Here is a 21,488-nt window from a genome sequence, read left to right as displayed (position 1 = left end):
ATTTTTTTATTTGCATTCACTGATGTTGCTGTAGCTCTTCCATACCTGAAGCGTGACAGATTAAAATGACTCCTTCTCTACAGAGTTCTCTGAGCTTGGATTTTGCTTACTAATCCATAAAAAATCATTTATGCTTGCCACCTATATGCTCTTAAGAACCATAAACTTGTGCCAATGTGTTTGCAGTCTTTTTCCAGTGAGAAGTCTAGTTGTCTAAATTTACATTCAGGTTCATTCATCTCACATCCATTCACTCTTCCTGACAAGTTTAAACCAGCCAGTCAAGGAAACGTAACAAAGAGGGGCTACCATTTCCTTCCCACTGGTGAGGAATGAGGGAGGTCTGACAAATACATTTATAAATACATAGAAAGCCGCAGCATTTGTGTGTGTTTGACATTTCAAATTAATCCATGTAAAATCCCAACATTTCTTGAATTCCCAGGGCTGGGAACAGGCCGCACATCATGCTCGTCGATCAGCAGTCACAGAGACAGCCGCGCCGAGCTGTGTGCAGCAGCTAATTGCATGCCAAGAGCCAGAGCTGAACAAACAAGGCACAGCCTCTGCAGCTGACACGATGGGACTGAATCCCAGCTTGGAGAACAAACAAATTCTTCAGTAAGCACGATCAGCAACTCCACTTGCAGCAGCAGCAATGGGCTCTGCACATGGTTCACCACACACCTCTGAATGAGAACAGCTCACGTACCTTTGCCACTGCTCAAGGTGTGCTGCCCCCTTCTCACCCACTTCCAAAATTACTAGGTTAATAATTAAATCATGAGATAACTGCAAGGTCAGTTTCCCTTTGATCTCTGAGTATTTCTTACCAAAACTGCAATATGTACCTTTTTACAAGCCTACCAATTAATCGCAAATAGGGGCAAAATGCCACAGGCAAAGCTGATATGAGAGACTTCCATTTATCTCCATCAAATTGCTTACCTATTTTTATTTAATCCCCATCCAAATATGCTTATTGCCAGAGAACCGCATGTATACAGATTATCAAAAGAAAAAAAAACTGTACAGATGCAGTAGAAAATGCACAGAACCACCATATTATTTCTCAAGGAACTGCACTATTAAGTGTGGGCCCAGAAGAGCAAGCTGAAGAAGTGCTGTAAACACGCACTAATTCATGACCCACCTGCTCCTCACCTGGTTATCATGGTAATCTGGGAGAAGAACCCCTCAATGCATTTGGAATATCATCATTTTGTACAAAATCTCAAAATCTCCAAGTCCTTCTGGCTTCTGACACATGATCTGGGAGGTTTGGGGCTTGCAGTAGTTCTAACGGTTCATGCAGCACAGGCCAGACAGCAAAGCAATACATAGACACTCAACCTAGAGCCTGAGGCTGTGAAATGGACAGCAGAGACAGTTCAAGATCTGTGTGGAAAGCAGATGGAAGAAACCATAACATCTCCATCCTGAAGCATATGCCTTCAGATTCTAAGCTCTGGTGTCTAATATCAAAGCAAGTTTTTCTTAGAAAGGCAATAGCTTTTCAAGGTAACCTTATTCTAGGGTGAGCTCCAATATTTATGGATGGTAGGACAATTTGCATCAGCAGGACTCACATAATGCTAAATGTACCAGCCAGCACAGGAACTTCTCAACTGTGAAAGACTTTGCATCGCATGTAGATGTCTCTGGAATCCTAAAAGCAGACCCTGCAAATATGCTAAGCTATAATAACCAGGAGTAAAATGTAAATAGATAGCTTATATCCTGTGTAACTATATAAAACCTGTTCTGTACAAGTGTTCATTTCTATATCCAGAGCAAACACCAGATTCAAGGACAAGCGAGGATAACGTGTCCGAGTTACTTCCCAAGGAAATGAATAAGGAGATTCTTTTCATGTCAGTACTGGTCTTATGTATGTCTTTGGTTTCTCTGAAGGAAAGACCCTTCTAAACCTTCCCATGCTCTGATTTTCCTCCAGTACAGAGACACACCATGTGCCATTCAACTCCCATCACCCATTATTGCATGTGAAACTGGAAAAGAAGTTCCCAGTCTCCTGAGTCAAAGAGCAACTCTTGTTTGTTCCAGTTCTGTTCAGCAACCAGAGGAAAAGAGTCCAGTACACACAGGAAGACTGACAGCTTCAGCAGCGGTCATGACAGGCCACGGACAGCCCATCACGACCACTGCCAAGGCCGCCAGTCTGCCTGTGCGCACTGAAATCTCCACAGCTGCACACAAGTCTCCCCCTCTCCTGCTCTCAGGAATGGACAAGACAATTATGAGAATCAATGGGATACCCAAAACTGAGATAAGCCCTGCAGCATCCTGACATCTGGTCTCCACCAATGGGTAGCAGCTTGCCATAAATTTAATTGCATGCCATGTGAAAAGCACTTCCTTTCATCTATTTTAAAGTGCTGCCAGCAGTAGCTGCTAGGTTGTTTCTTGTTTTGGGGTGATAGCAAGTATCCTGTTCCCTGTTCACCTTTTCCACCATGCATGCTTGGTTTTCAGTGCTGAAAACTCTGCTAGTCATTCCTAACACAGAGATCCATCTTCATTCCCTATTTTCAACTCCTAGTTTGAGATGCCCATTTTGTGAAGAGCTGCCTGGTGCTGCAATTTCAGAGATGTGAGGGAACCATTTCTACACAGAGCATCACAACAGCAGACACTTTCTCTTACATAGTATAGGCACACATACCCTAGAAATATTCTGAGGTACTAGAACTGTCGTTAGTGCTAGAAGTAAAATCTAGAATTGTACCACTATTGCTACCTGAATGAGAAAGATGGAAGAGGTCCTTGGAAGACAGAAGGTATCAGCCTCAGAAAAATTTTATTGGCCCACTGACAATTTACCAAAACTGGACTTTTAAACAGATTCTATAAAATTTCCAGGTTTCCTCCAAAACCCTCCTTTCTGTATCATCAGGCCCAGCTCTCTCTTGGTTTCTCAGTATGAAAATCCAGACACTTCAGGATAGTTGTCTCAGTTTGCTCTGGCCCCCTTTATCTGATAGCTATGGATATTCTCTACCCTCAACTCTCTTTGTTGTTGTGCAGGAAGCACACACTTCCTAACTACCCAACACAGTTTGCAAGCCAGAGGGATTTTGTTTGCAATATCTCGGGTTTTTTTCCTTAAAACCACAATTCATGCAATGATGTGAGAAATTCATATATTTTTTTAAGTGCCTTTCCAAACTCTTTGTTAGGAGAAAGAGGTTTTTGCAAAAGAAAATAGCAGGCTCCAATTCCCATTAAAGAAGAATTGCTAGTATATGCCTTGTCAGAAACCTCATGCTCCCAGGAGGCCTGGTTTGCAGCTCCTCAGTGCAGGAGGCCACCCTGCAACAATTACTCAAAGGGAGCCTGCACCTCGTGTCTGTGTCACAGCAGAGCAAGTCTGAGGAATAAATTGAATAGCTCACGCTTGTTTGTTCATTTGCTGAAGGTCTGGGGCTGTTTTCTTTCTCCTGCGGCTTGCCCTGTTACCCTGTAATTAGGGCTATGGCCATATCTGCGGCATCTGAGAACCTCGGGATAACTATGGTGAATGCAGAAGGTAGGAGGAGATTTAATGAGACATTCTGGGCTTTAAGTTACGCCCATGCCACCCCACTGAGGCCAGTCAATTACTTTGGTGTAATTACAGGCAAGCTCAGTACTATTTTCTTTCCCTGTAATGCTCCCTCCCCCAAAACCCTTTGCAATTTTTAACAGCAAACTGCAGTATTCACTATTTACTGCCGTAGGACACTGCCTGAAGGTGCATACACCAGCATCACCACGAACAAAGAAATCAATCCTTTCCCAGGGTTTCTGCCTCTGCTTAAGGCAGAGCCAAAAACTCTTCCTCAGTGTTGGTATCAGAATTTCCCTGAGGAAATGTTTCCCATCACTTAAATGCAAAGCTGCACACTTCCTTGTCAGTCTGCTATTTGGCAATACATCTCACTCAAAACATCCTACCTCAGAAGATGGCACAGATAAATATTCAGATTTCATGTCGATAGCTGATCTGTGGGCAAGGCAGCAAGAATCAGGGTAACAGTGTGGGCTATCTGCTTTGGTGGTCTTTTGGTATTTCCCTTTCCTATTTTTTCTATGCCAAGTACAGATGAGTTTTTATTCAAAATAGGGCACATCTCTGGAATGTGATCCATGCTAATTGATAGATGAGCTGGACTAAATCCTTATTTTCATTCTCGTTGCTTGAATTATGGTGTGACTTTCCTGTCTTGTGATTTTTTTGTCATGCAAATTTATCCCAAGACTACATAAGAGGTCCACAAAACAGCTGAAGGAAGCTAGTGCTTTACACTTTTTGGGCAGTCTGTTAACTAAATAGCCAAGGCACGGCTTTCTATTGTCGTCTAGTCTGCTGTATCCTCACTGCCTCCAAGAATCAGAGGATTGAAAAAAAAAAAATCAAAAACTGAGATCTAGCCTACCCACGTCTGGCAGATCCTCCCCTCTGAAGGGATGATTCTCCAAGGAAAACCTTCCTATTTTTAAGGCTAAGATAGTTGTCACAAGTGGCTTATAGGGGAACATTTTTGTGGCCTGTGGCAGGGTATTATTTTAGTAGCTAGTAATAAGCAATAAACTGTGGGCAGGAAAAGACTTCCATCTACCAGGGTTGGAACGCAAAAACAAACAGCGTCTAAGTCAAGAGAGCATGAGGAACATTGCTTCTACCCTTGTTTTGATTTGTTTGCTTTGTGTGCTGTCACATAGTAGCACAGGAGGAAGTGGAACATCAATACTTCAATAGAGGGATGAATGAAACTGCCTGGGTAAAGAAAGGATCAGTAGCCCTCAACCGACGCCCTATTCAGCCAGTTGGAAACTGCAAAAAAGATTTGATCCAAAGATGTTATTAATTCCATGGAGATGCCAGCCAGTTTCTTGATGAGGACACTGGATCTTCCAGCACTTATCCTAGATAATTTGTTTGTTTCCTGAAAGATTTATGATTGTTAATTTCTAGACATGTCTTTGTACAGTGTTGACTTCAAAACTAAACCTTATCACACAGTATATTCCAAAACTCTGGAATTCCACAACTCTCTGGTGCCACAGGCTGGAGATCAAGCTCAACTTCATGTAAATCACAAGATGGAGGTTCATCTAACTCAGTACACAACCAACAGGACTGTCTGTGTAGTCTTCCCTTTCACATTACAGTCCCTGTATTTATGGACTTTTTCTTTCTTATTCAACGTTTAAAAAGCATCACTGGGCAAACTGGGAACATCAGAGGTTTCACTAGCTGTGTGCAACACCTGGAAAGGCAAAACAGGAAGGTTGTTCTTCATCCTCAGGGGAAGAAAAACGTTTTTTTCCAAGAATTTCTGCACAAAAAGTCCCTGTGTGCAAGGCTAAAAAGCACAGTAGACAGTTCAGACTGTCTTCCTACAGCAGAGGATTTCCACACACATGATTCTGTTGGGATGGAAGGACACCTCTCAGAAGAACATTTTATCTTCATTTGTGTTAGTGCCAAATCCACCAGAAACCTTTGTACATTTTAATGGCATTTCCAGAAAATGCTCTTTCCGTAGCTGAAGCTAAAATTCAGGCTAATAAAGAAATAGATGGTTTACAGCATTATGCCTCATCTATAAACAGCTGTTAATTTTAAACTGTAACTAATTCACTGTCATTTTTTCAATTTATTTGTAACTCATTTATTTTGAAGAATTAAGAACATACAGGACAGCAATCCAATCTACCAATTCATAAAGTGGCACCTTCCTTCCCCCAAGGAGAGAAGGAAATATTCTTCAAAAATTCTGACAGAACACGGAGACCAGGTCAGGCAATTGAGCCTGCAAGTCATTGCAAAAAGGATTGCTTTATTGCTGTTTTGCAAGACACTTATTTGATACAGAAACTGTATATCCTTTAAATATCTGTTATAAGCACCATATCTGAAAAAGATAGCAAGAATAAGCAAAAAAAAAATCCAGTAGAATTTAAAAAATAAACTTGTCAAACAGCTTCTCTCTGTGTCTGAGTGACAAGTATGCTCATAACAGGAGTATTCCCATGCCTCTTACCAGGCAAGACCCTGTGGCTTTAACTTTATTCTTTCAGTGTCATACAATTTATACATAATGGGTATAGAGAATATCATTGTTACTCATGTCAAGCTGTGAGGACCACAGAGGGTGTACAGTTTTAGGCAGCAGGCCCAGAAGCTGAACCTGATGAGGTCTTGCATAGCTTTTGCTGAACTGGTCCTATTAATGGACTGGATCAGTGTCACTGCAAATAGCAATGAAAACTGAAATTCCTCCTGTTCTACATCCCATGTTACATAAACAGCTGTCCGATGTATGAAGGAAAAAAACAGATGAATGCCTCAGTAATTCTGCCTATCATGCAAACCCTACGGACTTCAGATGCTTAGACAAGGGTCAAGAAATGCATTCTTGGCACAGCCTAAAAGTCTATACCCTGCCCTCTGTTTTCAATGACATCGGTGGGAATTTCTGCACTTGAGGATAACTCTCAACATTACTGAAGGCAATAGCTGCTCTCCTATTTATTTCTAAAGGAGTGATCTTTGGGTAAAACTAGATAGAACATTTTAGCCATCACAGCCAACATCTTGTCAATACACTTCAGCCTTCAGACATCTGTGTGAACTACAGATCAGGTAACCAAACAAATACTTCCATTCTATCATAGTCCTGAATCTTGGATTCACCCAGGAACCTTTCAGCCACAGATTCACTTTCGGCATCAGTACACCAATCAACAGCAAATTTGTATAAATCCTTTGGCAAGGTACTGCTTCACTGAGTGCTCTTCTCATCTAGGGTTAGCAGAAGTATTCATTATCAAAACTGATAATGTGTCAAACAGCTAGTTAGAAAAAATGCTTAAGATGATAGAAAATTAATGCAAAACTGCAGGTCAGAAGTGTTACCTCCAGAAAATTAAAAACACTTTTCTTGGCAAACAGACAGGATTATAATATTGTTCCTTTATGTCAATGTAAATGTTACCTCCTGTAGCCATCTTTGGATGTATATGTGTAATAAGTCATCATCCTCACATGATAATTTTAACTAAACCAGCTAACTTATCATTGCTCATTTGTTTTGCTTTGCAGACCTGTGCGGAGAAGGCTTGTTTCTGCCTCATGCCAGTACTTCTACTACCAGGAAAACTTCTGTTTTCCATAAGTTGCATAGGCTGTAACTAATTTGACAGAGGAACTGAACGTGGGGAAAGCCAACTCAATGTACCCATGCAGCTTCCACACAACTGGAAACCAGCGCTTTGGTGAAGGACCACTTCATAGTGACACAAACACATGTTGGAAAGAACCAACACTGCTCCTTCAAGGTGTCCCCTCAGAGCTAAACCAGAGCTGTGTGTCATTTTATTGCTACAGAACACACCAAGATCATAAAAATAGTGTGCAACCCTCCTTCAGCAGGAAGGCTGCTTACCTTGCATGGTCAGATGGGTCTCTTGGCCAATGTCTGCCTCTTCTTTCCCCATCCCTCACCTCCATGGTGTTAAATCAAGAGGATACCCAACACTTTCTTTCTCCTCCTAACACTCTCCAGGCAGCCCAGGCAGTCTTTCAGTGAAGGCAGTGCTGTCTATGGGCTCAGTATGGTTCCTGATGAAGATCCCAGCTCTTCCCATAGACCCAGCAGCCTAGTCCATTAAGATCATGTTTCAACCCTTAATGGACTATGTCTTTTAAGGAGAGAATCTGTTTCACTATCATGTGTCCAAATTCATGTGGGTTTGCCCCAAACTTGGTGAAAAAACACAGTCCAAAAGGACAGACTTTTTTCAGCCCTTTTAATTAAAATCCTGAGCCAGTTCTGGACACTAAAGCTCATTAACTCACTAGAGTTCACTAATACTTCACCTGAACTCTGGTGTCTGAAATGTGCCCCAGGAGAGGCAGCAGGCTGCTCTGGCTAGGGATCAGTCCATTCAGTGGGCAACACCCCAAGGATCCTTATCTCCTTCCCCCCATTCACTGACAAAAATCAGGAACAACTGAAAAATCAGTTCCACTAAGAAACACCTCCATTACTTTCTTTTTCTTGACAAGAACTGCACCTAAATATTAATCTAAAATCGTTGCTCAAATTATTTCAACTTTGCTTTAAAAATAATAAAGTTTCATAAATATTAAAGCTGTGTTTTAAAAGTATCAAATAGAGGCCAGTATTATAAATGTTGAGTAAAGCCGACAAGAAATGCAGACAAAATATTTGGAAAATCAAAGTATCAGCTTTTTTAAAACTTTTTTACCCTGAAACCAGACAAGAAGTAGGACTGTAGGGCACCGCAGTGGTATAAATGCTTGGGCCAAGATTATCATCAGCTTGAATGAGTGGATCCAGCATAGAAAATTTTACCTACTTGAGACTTGCCCAGCTTCCTGGGCCCAGCTTCAGCAAGTCATTTAAGCATGTGCCTGACCTTACATGCATTAAGGAGCTTGACTGCATGCAGGAGGCAGAGGGTCAATCTGTCAAGTTAGACAGCTCTGCGCTTTGAACAATGCCTGAAACTAATTGCAGGATTAATGTTGAACCAAATAAAATGGAAGCTCACAACAGAAAATTAGAAACCTCTTTCAGAAATTAGAGCCCACCTAATCTAGATTTAGCTAGGCATAAATATTTGCACTGCTCTTTGAATAGGCATTTGCTTCAGGATTAAATATTCATAGTTAACCAGCCATGCTTAGTCATTTTATTTTACTATTAAGCCACACTATGCAGTGTGGTAACTACAGTGAATGGTAGCACCAAGATTAAAGAAAAAATATTGTGGTGTTATTGCAGAGAAGCAGCAAACAACGTATTTTCATAAGTTTTCTGAACAAAGCAAATTCTCAGAGAAGACTGAAGTGTGATTTGCCTGCATAGAGTAATTTTAGATTATTATTTACTTGGAGTTATTTTAAAATGCTGATAATAAGGCAGCAGGAGAGGTAGGAAGGGGGAGTTACTAAAAATAATGATCAAAGAGGTACGTGAGGAGGATGCATGTGTGTGTGCATACCTGTGTGCATACACAGGTATGTGCATGTGTATGAATGCTAAATATCCATGAGAATTAATCTAAAATATTAGATTTTAGGAGGGGAAGGGATATGTATACACAGCAAGCTGCAGTCAGGATTATTACCTTTGGATTTGGGAAGCCAAAAAAGTAAAACAAACATGCATCAGTCTAGTTTGGGTGGCAGCCTGAAATGAGGTATATTATATGGGTGCCCTACCAGAGAAACCAAGGCGAGCCTGGAGAACAGCATTGCTTTGTTCACACAACACATGAATGGAACATGAGGGATAGTTTATGTGGGAGCACTGAGCTCCCATTGATTAATTAAGAACTAATCTTCCTCGTTTTAAAAAGAACACACACAGGTTCTCCTTTGCAAGTTGGCTATTTGTGGATTATTTTGCCATTCCCTGAATTAATAGGCAGCTGCATAATTCTGGAGACAGGGACAAAACAAGTTATCAACCTTAGCAGCCTGGATTTTGGTGCGGTTCCAGCCCGCTTTCAGATTCCTTAACTGGCTCTGGTAGATCCAGAGCAATAAAATCCCAGTGTCTGAGGCCCTTCAGCATGGAGGGGGGAGGGGGGGTGGTGTATGCATGGCACTGACTATTTGCCATTCACAGTAAATTCTTGACAAGCCTCTGGCCACTGTCTCAATGATGAGGCCAAACCAAAACCCAGTACCCAAGCTGTTCACAGCCTGTGGCAGCATTCTGTCACATTGCTCTTAACTCGGGAGAAGTACAGCTCTGAATCTAGATATCTAGATTAGAAATAGCTGCCTTCCTGTTTTAAAGCTATTTAAGGAATTTCTAACATACTTGAAGTCTGTATGTGTAAATATAAGAGGAAAAAAAGAAAAAAAGAAAAAAAAAAAAAAGGACAATTAGTGCAGTTTTTAAGGAAACATCAGACCTGCAGTAATTTGTAGTTGGATCTAATATACCTTATCCTGATCCAGAAGAAGGTCAGTGTTCCTCTTAGAAATGAGATTGCACCCTAAGTAACCTCTTGTCCAACCACAACACCTCTGATAGTCCCAGGCCAAATGTAACCTACAACAATCTTTTGAAGCTTACTAGGCAAATGGAGACCTTTCTCCTCTTTCTATAGTATAGTCATTCTGAATAAGAAATAAGGATTAGTTCATCTACCAAGTCAGCCATCCCTCCTGCCACTCTGCAAAACCTTGCATAACTGAACTTTTCTTACAGGATTCAGGAACACTGAATGCCTCGTTGCCTACATTTGGGTTCCCCTGCAGTCCACTGATCTCAGCACTCTGAAACTGGTGATGATTTATACCACAAAGCAAACACCCTCTGTAAATAAGAGATGGCACATAAAGACCAGAAACTGAAAAATCAATCCGGTGTTCAGTTTAACGGGCAGAAAATGTTCAAGTCCTTTGAGAGAAAAGTTCTGTTTACCTGAAGAATCAACCAGTTCAGATGGAAAATCAGAGGAAAATGAGAGGGACATACACTTAATGCTGCAAAGTGCTTCACTGTTTGCAGCCACAGCGCTCCCTGATCAGGCTCTTTGCAGCAAGTTTCCAGGGCCACCAGCTTTCTACTTGTCTGTCTCCTCAAGCCATAGTGTATAACCATGGGTCTGGTGGGACTTCTGAAACAAGAAACAAGCTGGCATCTTGGAAAATATCAGTCAGAAGGAAAAACATACTTGAGAGTCCTTACTCAAATAAATACCCCACCATATCCACAGCAGCCATGGGCAAGGACCCTCCACTGATAGTCCTTTTCACCATCAGCCAGCAATGGGAGCAGGTGTGGACAAACTTTCTCTGTTTCTCACTTTGCTTTTCCCTTCCCTTCTTCTGCCTTTTGTGACACCCTCTAGGATGTTTTTGTTGACATTAGTGTGATACTTGAGGTTAATTCGAGTTAGCCGTGTATGCATGACGAGATGGCACATGGAGCTTGAGCCCGGTGCAGGGGTTACTCACCTTCCACCACCACTGTTGCAGGTTTAGAATAGGCTGTGCCCAGGCTGTTCTTGGCTACACAACGATACTGTCCTGCATCTTCTCTCTGAACATTGTGGATCCTTAAATTCCCTGAATCGAGGACAGCAATGCGAGCATTCTCCTGCCAGAGGAAGGAGAAGTCGAGGTGAGGGCTCCACATGCAGGCTGCACACAAGCAGCACCCAATATCTCCTTGCAAGGATTGGGCTTACAAGCATGAAAATTACTTGTGTTGTCCTACAGCTGAAGGATTTGAGGCCAGCTCTTCCTGCTCAGCATTGTCATGACACACTCACCCATCCCTCTTTTTGGACATCAGCGAATTATAGGTTCAAAAGAGCCTTGAATCTTAGCTAAGCACCTCAGTAGTTCTTATTTATGAGAACACTCACAAGTGCAGTCAACAGCATTTGGCCACTCTTAGTAGTAATAAATATATATAATATAAAATATAGGTACACAGAGAATGTTTGGTTTACAGGCAGAATTATTGCAGATGCAGACATCTATGAGATGAACCCTGTATTTTCCAAATGCTTGCTTCCTAGCAACTAGAATTTACAAATGCTGTAGTTGTTGCTGATATTTTAACACAGTACCTTCAGTAAATAGCTAGCATTACTTAAATTTTGTTCTCAACTCACCTTTACAACTGTTTCTCCTTTGATCCATGAAACAGAAGGTTTTGGATTCCCCATTGTAGTGCATGGAAGAACAGCCTTTAACCCTTCTATTATTTCCACATTTATAGGTGGTCGGGTTATTTTGGGTCCTAAAATTTGAAAAGTCAAAAATTAAAGTTGAACTGAAGCTAAGAGATACCAGAACAGGACAAGTTCAGAAATGACAACAAAATTTCTGCTGCTTTTTCTGTACATTGCTGAAAGAAAGCTTTCTTAAGCACAGCATTCACAGTTTCAGTGTATGGATGCAAAAGCAGCTAACTTGTATGGGTTATTTGTTTTCAGAAGTGGACTTTGACAGTCGTTTGAATTAGGGCCTGGGCTAAAATCCAAATCCAGATAAGAGTACTTCCAATATTGAGGAATGTTTGCATTCCAGGTTTTGACATTCTTCACTGCATAAACAGTGTCTTGTGTGAAAGCTCAGATCTGGAGTGAATTGGTTTTGAAATAGTTTTAACCCAGGCTTGTCTCTAGCTCAACAAGAGGGGCATGTAAATTCAATTAATGTCCCTAGTTGAAGGATTTATAACTATGTTAGTAAAAAGGGTAAAAAATCCTTAAAGAAACAAAAAATCAAACTCCCTTGAAGTTAATATTGGACAAATTTAAATTAATTTTAGCCAAATAAAAATATGGCTTAGCTTACTCTGAGCTGGCAGTAAAAAAGATCTTCATCTCAGTGTTTTGGGAGATCTAAAGTTTTGCCTCCCCTGCACAATAGTGAACAAGCAGAAAAGCAACCTTTAGAGAGCACCACATCATGGCCCCTACCTGCAGGCGACTGGGATACTGGAGAGCCCCAGAATTTCCACACCTGGAGGGTCATGCTCATTAGCACAAACAAATCCATTCCTACAGATGCTTTAGCCAGGATATATATCAGCTGCCCCTTTAAGTGTTTGTGTAAATAACTGCAGCCAGAGTTCGAAGCGTTCAGCTTTACCGAGCCCAGCACGTATATAGCCCTTTGCAAGAACCAGTGCTCTGCCTTCTATGTGGGATGATGGGATTTACACTGTGGTGCTCCAGACCTTTCAAGACTACTTTTAAGAACATCTGAACAGCATTTACTTGCTTTTGCCATCCTCAGGCATAAATCTGATTAGTGAAATCTTATGTTTAAAATTCACAAGGGATTTATACAGTATTGCTATGGCAGACTAATCTATCAAATTGTGCTGCTTTTATGAAGTTTTGTACAAAGGGCATTCTTCAAAGCACCATTTTTTATCCTCTGCTATGCAGACAGTTCCTCTGATCCTAGCACAAGTGTGTGTTATTCAAAGTGAATAAGCACAACTGCTTTTAGTTAAGATATGATCCGATACGCCATGTCTTTGTCTCAAGTGATTGCACCCAGCCCCCCCAGGAACACAGGTCTGCCCTGAACACAGACCCCCAGGGGCCATACCCGTGGGCCTGCTCAGGCTCTCAATTACACACTTACATGGTGTCAGGAAGAAATTACATTCCCACTTACGCATTTTCACTTGGAGAGCCCCACAGCTCTGTGCAGCTGCTCCAATCCCATTATCCGCCGTGCAGCAGTACACCCCATCATCACTGTCCTCCACGCTCAAAATGGTCAGGAGCTGCCCGTTCCTCTGTATGCTGTACCGGGTGTCAAACAGCCTGCAGGGCACAGCACAGCTTGTCAGGGTCGGGGGACAGCCAGCAACGGAGAGGGAGAATTGCATTTGTACCTGCAGACCACTATCAGCACTATAAATGACAATATGCTTTACTTTTTATTTTCAACATGAAAACACAAGGAAAGGCACTGGAAATGTTGCGTTTAGACTTAAGATTCAGTTTGGTCCTCACTAGACCACGCAGTTCCTGACCACCACCAGTGTGGTGGCAATTCTTCCTCCAGTAAGGTATTGGTCAAGTAAGTAGGTACCATAGTTGGGTTTCTGCCTGGCCAAGGACAGGCATAAGCACAAGTAATCTCATCCAGTTGGGTCCTGTTTTAGGTATAATCACTCAGTGCAAGGGAAGGACTGCCTAGATAGGAACTGGAACTGACTGAAGTTTTTTAGAGTAACTTTCTTCAGATTAAAAAAAAAAAAAAAAAAAAAACAAACAAAAATCTGTTTTTTTTTCACTAAACAGATAATGTTATGGAAAGATTTTTACTATTGTGAAAAAAAGATACAAACTAAAATCCAAGTATTTTTGTGTCTGTATTCAGGACTGATTTTATCTATTTCTTGGAAAAAAAATAAAGAATAAAAATAAAAAAAAACCAACAACAACAAAAAAAAAAACCCACAACAGCAAATAAGCAAAGAAATGTGCTGAAGAAAACAAGCCATCTAAAGATTAGAGGATGCAAGGAGAGCTATAGTTTAATGACAGCAGACTTTAACCTGGAGACTTCAGAGAAGTCAAGAATAGCTCTTAAGTTGGAGCAACAAAGGTACAGGATATTGTAGCAAAGTCTGTGGAGCAAAGACCAATTCTGCATGTGAGCATGCGATGTGCATGTGTGTGTGTGTATGTGCCTGTGTGCATGTGTACATGTGTGAGAGCAAGGGAGAAACAGAAAGAAAGGTGGTAAGAAAGTGGAGGTCTGATATCTGATTTTCATTGTAAAACTGAAAAAGTATAGTAAAACTTCAGTGGAACAAGATTTGCATAACATTTCATAAATTCCTCTATGCTTGATTTTCACACCTTCACTGATGCTTTCTGGAAGCACTTACATGCAGTTGTCCTTCAATTCTGAAGAATGGTAGCAAAAGGGATCTGACCTGAGGATTGTCTCCCAAACTACCACAAATACCTCTCACCTAAGGTTGTAGTTTTTTGTCCTTTACTGTTAAAAATGATACAACAGACACCAAATAGTCTCAGTGTGCCATTTATGGTATTTCAGGCACATACTTCCCTTCAACAGCCTTTCATCTTTCAGTCTTGTATCTCCCTCCTCTTTTCACCCTGGGAAGAAAGAGTACAAATAACTTATCCATTGTGTAAGAGACGTGTAGGCTCCATTCCCTTATTTCCCTGAGGAAGAGTCACCCCAGGCAGCCTTATGCTGGGAGATGGGGCAGGTAACCATTTCACTTGGCACAGGGCACCTGCCAGTCTACTTGTACAAGTTTTGATATCCAAAGGAAAGGTGCTTCCAGAAAACTAGTGCTGACAACAGCATCTGCCTTGGTGCTATCCCCATTGAATTTTTACATACTCTTTTGTTTTGAAGGTTAACTTAGTTGACGGTTCAGGGTGCTGGGAACTTGTCAGGAGAAGAAAATTTTGTAAATAAAATAACTGATATGTATTGCTGCCAATAACAAGCCCCTTTGGAGTTTCATACATACACACACAAATTTTTTTTTTTTTTTTTCAGAAAAAAAGTCCACTGATATGATTCTTTTTCATTGTGTAAATACTTTCATCTATGTTCTTGGAAAGTAACAGAAATATTTTCAGCTTATCTATTTCCCTGTCTTTGGTTTGAGCTTTTGTATCCAGCAGCACTATTAATGCCAACATAGCGTTGGGAAAGTGGAAGAGCTGTTGCTATAATGTTGGTCCAGAAGCTCCAGTAAATTAACAAACCACCTGAGCTCTCTGGCCTCTCCAGAAAAGCTTTTCTGATTGGTATTTTCCTTGTTGTTCAATGTTGTGGAAAATGAACTATGTCTCGGGGTGGGGTGGGGTTTTAGAAAGGTGGGGAAGTAGGGATTGGGGTCAGAAATTATCTGGTTTTCAACTGACTGCATAACATAGAGTGAAATTTTAAAGACCGTGGGGAGAGAAAGGCATGTATTCTCCATGGTCCTGTATGAATGGCTTCCTCGACCAGCTTTGATTTTGAGTCATGGTGTCACTGATGTGGAAGAAATTAGGAGAAAGGTGACTTGATCTGGAAATATCAACCATGAAAATTCAGACCTCCTTCCTGCAACAAGTCTGGGGTCAGAGGGCTAGGATAAGGGTTTTGATGAGGTTCTGTTGCAGTCAATGTAAAAGAAAATTCTGAAGGCCAGTATGAGTATTCTAGCAGTAAGATTTCCTTCTGCTTTTGGCTTATTTGGAGTCTCCCAAGCCAGTGGTTCAAGGGCTCTTTGGATGCTTGACTCTGATAGCAGGAACCATGCTCCAGGTGACCATCTGCCTAACATGGACATCCCTTGTGGAGAATGGTCCTTAACTGTGTTACACATAGATTGTTCTGTAATTTTCCCTTATAGAGGGAGTCACTAAGAGCAATCTAGAATGAGAAACTGATGTGAAGCCATGTGGAAGACATAACGTGATTTCAGAGTTGGAAGATCAGGTACAGTTTACTTTGCAAGAGTCTGTCTACAGCAACTGAGTTAAAGCAATGGTAGCAGCTTCCATAACATGCTTCCAAGGCAGCCTTCTTTGGTGGCACCATGATACCTGGTGGTTAATGTCTGACAGCATATGACAACAAGAAGTCAGTTTCCTATGGTCAGATCCAGAACTAGAAACAAAAAAAAATGGTATGGTATGATCCCTTCCATGCAAAGTTTCCAAGCACATTGCAGACACCAGGGCAGCAAGTCTGGCAATGCTCCTTTTAAATACTACACAGTATCCTCCTCCTTTGTAAATGCATAAACTGAGACACAGAGCAGGATGCACTGTCTGAAGCTGGAGACCAAACTCCTTGCATTGCTCATAGCAGAAACCAACTGCCTCCAAAATCAAGTGTGTGAAGCTGCAAAATCATCCCCCCAGGAGCTCTTATCACTCTCTAAGGAGCACAGATTCCTATATTATTACAGCTAGTCACCGCTTTCCCTGCCACAGACCCATTTTGATGTTTGCAGATATCTCCTTTATCATGAAGGAAAGCACTGATGGTTATGGCAGGGGCTGCTGGAGAGGGCTGGGGTTGCTCCCTACCTGATGGGAATGCTGTTGCGTGTCCACGTTATCTCTGGCTCAGGGTATGACTCCACTACACAGACAAACTTGGCAACGTCCTCTACCAGTGCATCCACAGTTTCCAGGGGAGTGCTGATCAAGGGAGCTGTGTGAAGGAAGAGAAAATCAGAAAATATCCCAGTGCCTCGTGGAGGGAGGCACGAAGCCTGCCAGACCCCTTTGGCAGAGGCAGTTGTGTCTCTGCAAGGTCACTCCATGGCTTTTTCCCCAGCTCAGAGGAGCTTTGCACACCCTCCACGCATTCACTCTAACACAGGTTCCTCCATTTTGTAGCTGCAGCCTGCTGTTGTTTGCTGCAGGTTTTGCATTTTCCCTTGTGCTCGCTCTAGGGTGAAAAACAGAGCAACCCAAGCATGGGACAGCTCCAACAAGCCCAGTGCGTCGCTTGTTTCTAACCCTCCTCTCACCCCAGGGTGCACAGCACTGGGTGGCATACTGCAAAGACACAGGTGAGGCTGTCCCCCTGCTACAGGGGTGGCATTGCATGGGCTGCAAGTGCAACAAACAGCATACAAATTGAAACCAAGCCGACCTGCCCCTGCAGTGGGCACAGTGCCTCCTTATTGATGCATAATGCATGAGATTTGGGCTTCTTCGTCACTAATACAGGACTATTTATCTTTTTTTTTAAAAAAAAAAAAAAAGTATTATGTGGCACTATTTTTTTCAAAACCAGGCTTGTAAAGGCCCTTCAGTTCTTGCAGATTTGTGGCATGACTAGCACACATTCTTTTTCTCACCTTTTCTAGTCAAGTAGCACCGGGGTTAGAAGTCTAATAGCTGTGTCTGATGCTTATTATCACAGACCTGTCATCATACATTATTTGAGTGTATCATCTTTAGAAACATTTTCCATCACCCCGATAAAAGACTTGAAGCATGGCTAGAGGGATCAAAGGATATGCGTAGTGAATCTCTTTCCCTGAGCATGGTATGCATTGCAGCCATTGCCTCCAAAGATGCTTGAATTACTTTTAATCTATAACTGCAAGGGACACACATCCAGTATTAGTTGGACTGGATTTCATTGACAGCTGTGCTGAGAGGAACTAGTTTCATACCATGTTCCTGAAACACCACCTTGAAAATGTACAGCGGATGCAGGAATCTTCCTGTTCCTCTCTGACTGTAGCAGTATCTGGCACACTGCATGTCTTTTCACAGAAAAATCCTGCCCGCACTGTATCTGCTGGCCTTCCTAATAAGATTTAAATTCAGGCAAAAAATAAACTACATCAAATTTACCCCACTAAAAAAAAAAAAAAAAAATACAAGACACTCCAATTTAAGTGCATGAGAATAATAGAAAGCCCTTACCTTAATGCTTTCTCAGTTTACACAGGAGTGAAAATTATAATGTCATTGGAGTTCAGCTGGAATGAAGCTAGAGGAAGAAAGGATCGGCTTCCACTATCAGGTTTATGTAAAAGTCCTAACACTTTTCAAATGTCATTAGAACAAATCTGCCTTAATAATATTTCTAGATTATATGACTTCAAATTGTATAATTGGTAATGACTATACTTCTATAAAAAGGTCTTAAAACTACAGCTGAGGTAGCACTAAAGATTATGTTAACTAAACTTTAGTTAAAATACGTCTGTTGCAGATTCTTTGTTTAAGATCACTGCTTCAAATTTATAAGCCTTCAATTTATTGGGTCATTTTGAGTCACACTAGATAGAAGTAATCTGTAGTGTACCCCAGATAAATCTCAGGCCAGTGAAACCAAACGGAAGATATTCATAAAGCCTAAACTTCCCTGCTACTGAAGGTTGTTTTAGGAGAATAACCTCCACCAAAGACTATCCTGTCTACTTCAAAGGGGATGTTGCTATTTCGTGACAGAGTTTATTGGGTTTTGATGGCATTAAGCCTGGCTGAAATGGAGTTTTACAATCTAATTTTGTACAGCATGTTTTTATTGCTGTTGTCTACATGCCTTGATCTCTGGAAGGATGCTTTTTTAACCCTGAGAAATGGAAATTTTTGCAGTAACTAAAATTCAAAGCAACTAGTTTTATAACTGTGTTGTCATGATAAGCATGGCTATTGTCACAAAGAATAAAGTTAGATTTGTACCAAGAGCCAATATGCATAACAACAGTATTTTATTCTTTGGTCAAATAAGGGCTGTCTGTCAGTTTTATAGATTAAATAAATTCTCTAGCAACAGTTGAGTACTTTTATGATATCTCTTTATTTCAACAGATGACAGAATTATCCTTAGCAATATTGCCTACATGGTGTCTAATCTAGCATCTTCTGAAAGGCAGCACACAGATCTTAGGCCAGAATCAAGCCCCATACTCATAGAAAATACCGTCCAAACCAACAGCACTTTACCTATGACAAAAGCAGAAAGGAAACTTGTTTTTTACAGCTGCCTCCCCAGATTCTACAACCTCGAAGAGCAACTGTGACAACAACAGTGATGTGTCACTTTCTCGCATGCTCTTTTTTACCTTTCTGATATTAAAGCGGAGTGCTGGGCCAGCGGGGAGGTGCAAGCAGTGCTCCTGCAGCTGGGGTGATGGGGCAGAGGGCACAAGGCCGGAGGATGGGCGGTGTGCCTGCAGGGCACAGCGAGCGGTGGAGTGTGCCGCCATTTTGTCACGAGGCGGCAAGAGAGACCCAAAATGGCCGCAACGGTGCCTGCTTCTAAAATCTGTCCAAAAAGCTCAGGTGTTGGTGTTAGCCTGTGTTTCTTCAGGAAAGCAATCAGAATTTATGATACCTTCATTACCAGATTTTAACACAGGAAAATGTAACCCAAACAACATAGGACGTATTTATCATAGACCCCAGATCTTTCTGCGTGCGTCCACTGAGGCTATCTGATATTTTTTAGGTAGCTCTATGGCTTTAAGTAACACTGAAAATCAATTAACTTATATATCTGTAAAGCCACCCAGGTGCCGTTTTTCTGCGTGTCATCTGCAGTTTCCCGAGCTAACAAGATGACCCAAGGCTGGTCATGGGGCCCATGAGAAAGCCAAATGCCCTTCTCGCCTCAGCCCACCAGGAGCTCCCAAATTGCTTGGCTTTGGTTTTGAATTCACACTTTTGAAACAAGACAAGCCAGGCAAACAAAACGAAGTGGAAAATGGGAGCCACTGTCCCCTGAAGCATTGCAGATGCCTGAAGATACTGCAGTTCCTCTGTCAAAAACTGCCCAATTGTATTTCCAACTAATGATGTAAAACCTCTATAGGGTACAGCTGGGCTGGTCACATTTCAGCCCCTCTCAGGGAACAAGGCAATTCAGCCACCTGTAATGTTTTAGGAAAGGATGCATATTTCTTCCTTGAACTGTGCCACCAGAAAAAAAACCAATCCCCTTCATCTTTGTTTTTCTCGTCTCTCCACTCCCATCTTACCACAGCTTTCAAAAAGACAAGAGTTCACCAACTTACTTTAGTGCCTTATGAAAAAAATAACATTTTTATTTCAAAAGCTTTTTTATAAAGAAGAGACCTTTTTTTTTTCCATTTTGAGGCCAACCTGACTATTGTAAGAGCACAGGTCTGCAAGAGTAGCCATGCTGGCCCAATGGGTCAATACCGGCATCCTCCTTAAGGTTTTTTCTATTTTCCTGAAGCTGCAAAGTTTCTGGTACGCTTTGAATGGCTCTTGACAATCACCATGCAGCAATGCCTTTTGTTCACAGGGTTACCAGACAATACGTCCAGAAGACCACTGTTGCACTTTGTACATCAAAGACTCTTCTAAACAGATTTTTTTCAGTTCTTGTGTTGGATAAAAGTTTGAGTGCATGTGTCCATGTGCATGTGTGCATACAGACAGGAAGAAGGTATAAAAACTTTTATGTTATATACAATACAAACCATGCTCATTTGTATTTATATACATACACTCTGTAAAGACATTATAGTTATTTACACTTTCTTTGAGTTTTATATATTTACAAGCATACAGAGGCATGCAGAACACCAAGAATCTTGGGGTCTACAGCAATGGGTGCTACAAGTCATTAAAACCTGTAAGCTTCCTTTGACATGAGAAATGTCTATCCCACCCAGGCTGAACCCAAACGTCTCCCCTTCCCATTACAATGGGACTACGTGCTCTTCCTAGACAAAGAACCTTCAATCCCATACACAAATATGAGATTATCTTCACTGCTATCCTTCTAAAAAAAGTCAAGTGACCACCAAAAGCAGCACATTTTTGTCCTTTTCGGGAACACTACCTCACCACCCACCCCACTGTTACCAGAGATACCTTCCCCTTTGCAAAACCTCCTTCAGCAAGAGGCAGAAGCAGGGCAGGGCAAAAGCCCCTCCAAGCAAACCTTTTGGGAGCATCTCGGCCAAGCTGAGGGCTGCCAGGGTGAGAACGCGCACCAGGGGCACCTTCAGCAGGTCATTCATGTTTGATCCAGAAGGCATCTGACTCCTTCAGGCAAGGCGTGTGGAGCTCCCAGCCGGCTGCATTTCGGATGGCGGTGCACAAGCAGAGGTCCTCCGCTAATGACGGAGCAGGGTCTGCGGGATCTAAGTATAATCAGGAATTCTCCCACCCGGCGGCAGTGATGGACGTGGCCAGCTGGTGCGTATCCACTTCAGTCAGTGTGAAAGCGTGGGGCTCGTGAAACAAGAGAAAGCAAATCCCTTCTGAATTCCTTCTAAGCAAACAGAGAAGAGTACAATGGGGAAATGCATTTCCAGGGCAGTACCCTACACCAGCACTGCAAGTCACCAGGCCTTTATTTCAGCACCACGTAAGAGCAGTAGTGGAAAAAATGCTTGCCACTGGATTTTCCTTCAGCCTAGTCCCCCTCTTTTTCATTTTTTCTCTTCTCTCTCTCACACACGCTC

General features: G+C 41.8%; 1 protein-coding gene across 5 annotated transcripts in view; it reads right to left on the bottom strand.

Moving 5' to 3' along the window:
* The window catches only part of MUSK (muscle associated receptor tyrosine kinase), a 54,284-nt gene extending 33,243 nt beyond the window's left edge, over positions 1 to 21,041 (bottom strand). For all 5 annotated transcript variants that reach the window (XM_042787875.1, XM_033001535.2, XM_033001536.2 and 2 more), the window contains exons 1-5: positions 20,963 to 21,041; positions 16,606 to 16,732; positions 13,199 to 13,350; positions 11,677 to 11,804; positions 11,012 to 11,153 (exon numbers count right to left, since the gene is read on the bottom strand). In XM_042787875.1, coding sequence (XP_042643809.1) covers positions 11,012 to 11,153; positions 11,677 to 11,804; positions 13,199 to 13,350; positions 16,606 to 16,732; positions 20,963 to 21,041 — 628 coding nt within the window. The remainder of the gene's footprint in view (positions 1 to 11,011; positions 11,154 to 11,676; positions 11,805 to 13,198; positions 13,351 to 16,605; positions 16,733 to 20,962) is intronic.
* Between the last annotated feature and the right edge of the window lie 447 nt (positions 21,042 to 21,488).

Source organism: Tyto alba, unplaced genomic scaffold (genome assembly GCF_018691265.1).
Source record: "Tyto alba isolate M040663 unplaced genomic scaffold, T.alba_DEE_v4.0 Super-Scaffold_13, whole genome shotgun sequence".
NCBI classification, from domain to species: Eukaryota; Metazoa; Chordata; class Aves; order Strigiformes; family Tytonidae; genus Tyto; species Tyto alba.
The sequence above is the reverse complement of the archived record's forward strand: the minus strand, read 5'-3'. Positions and strand labels throughout refer to the sequence as shown.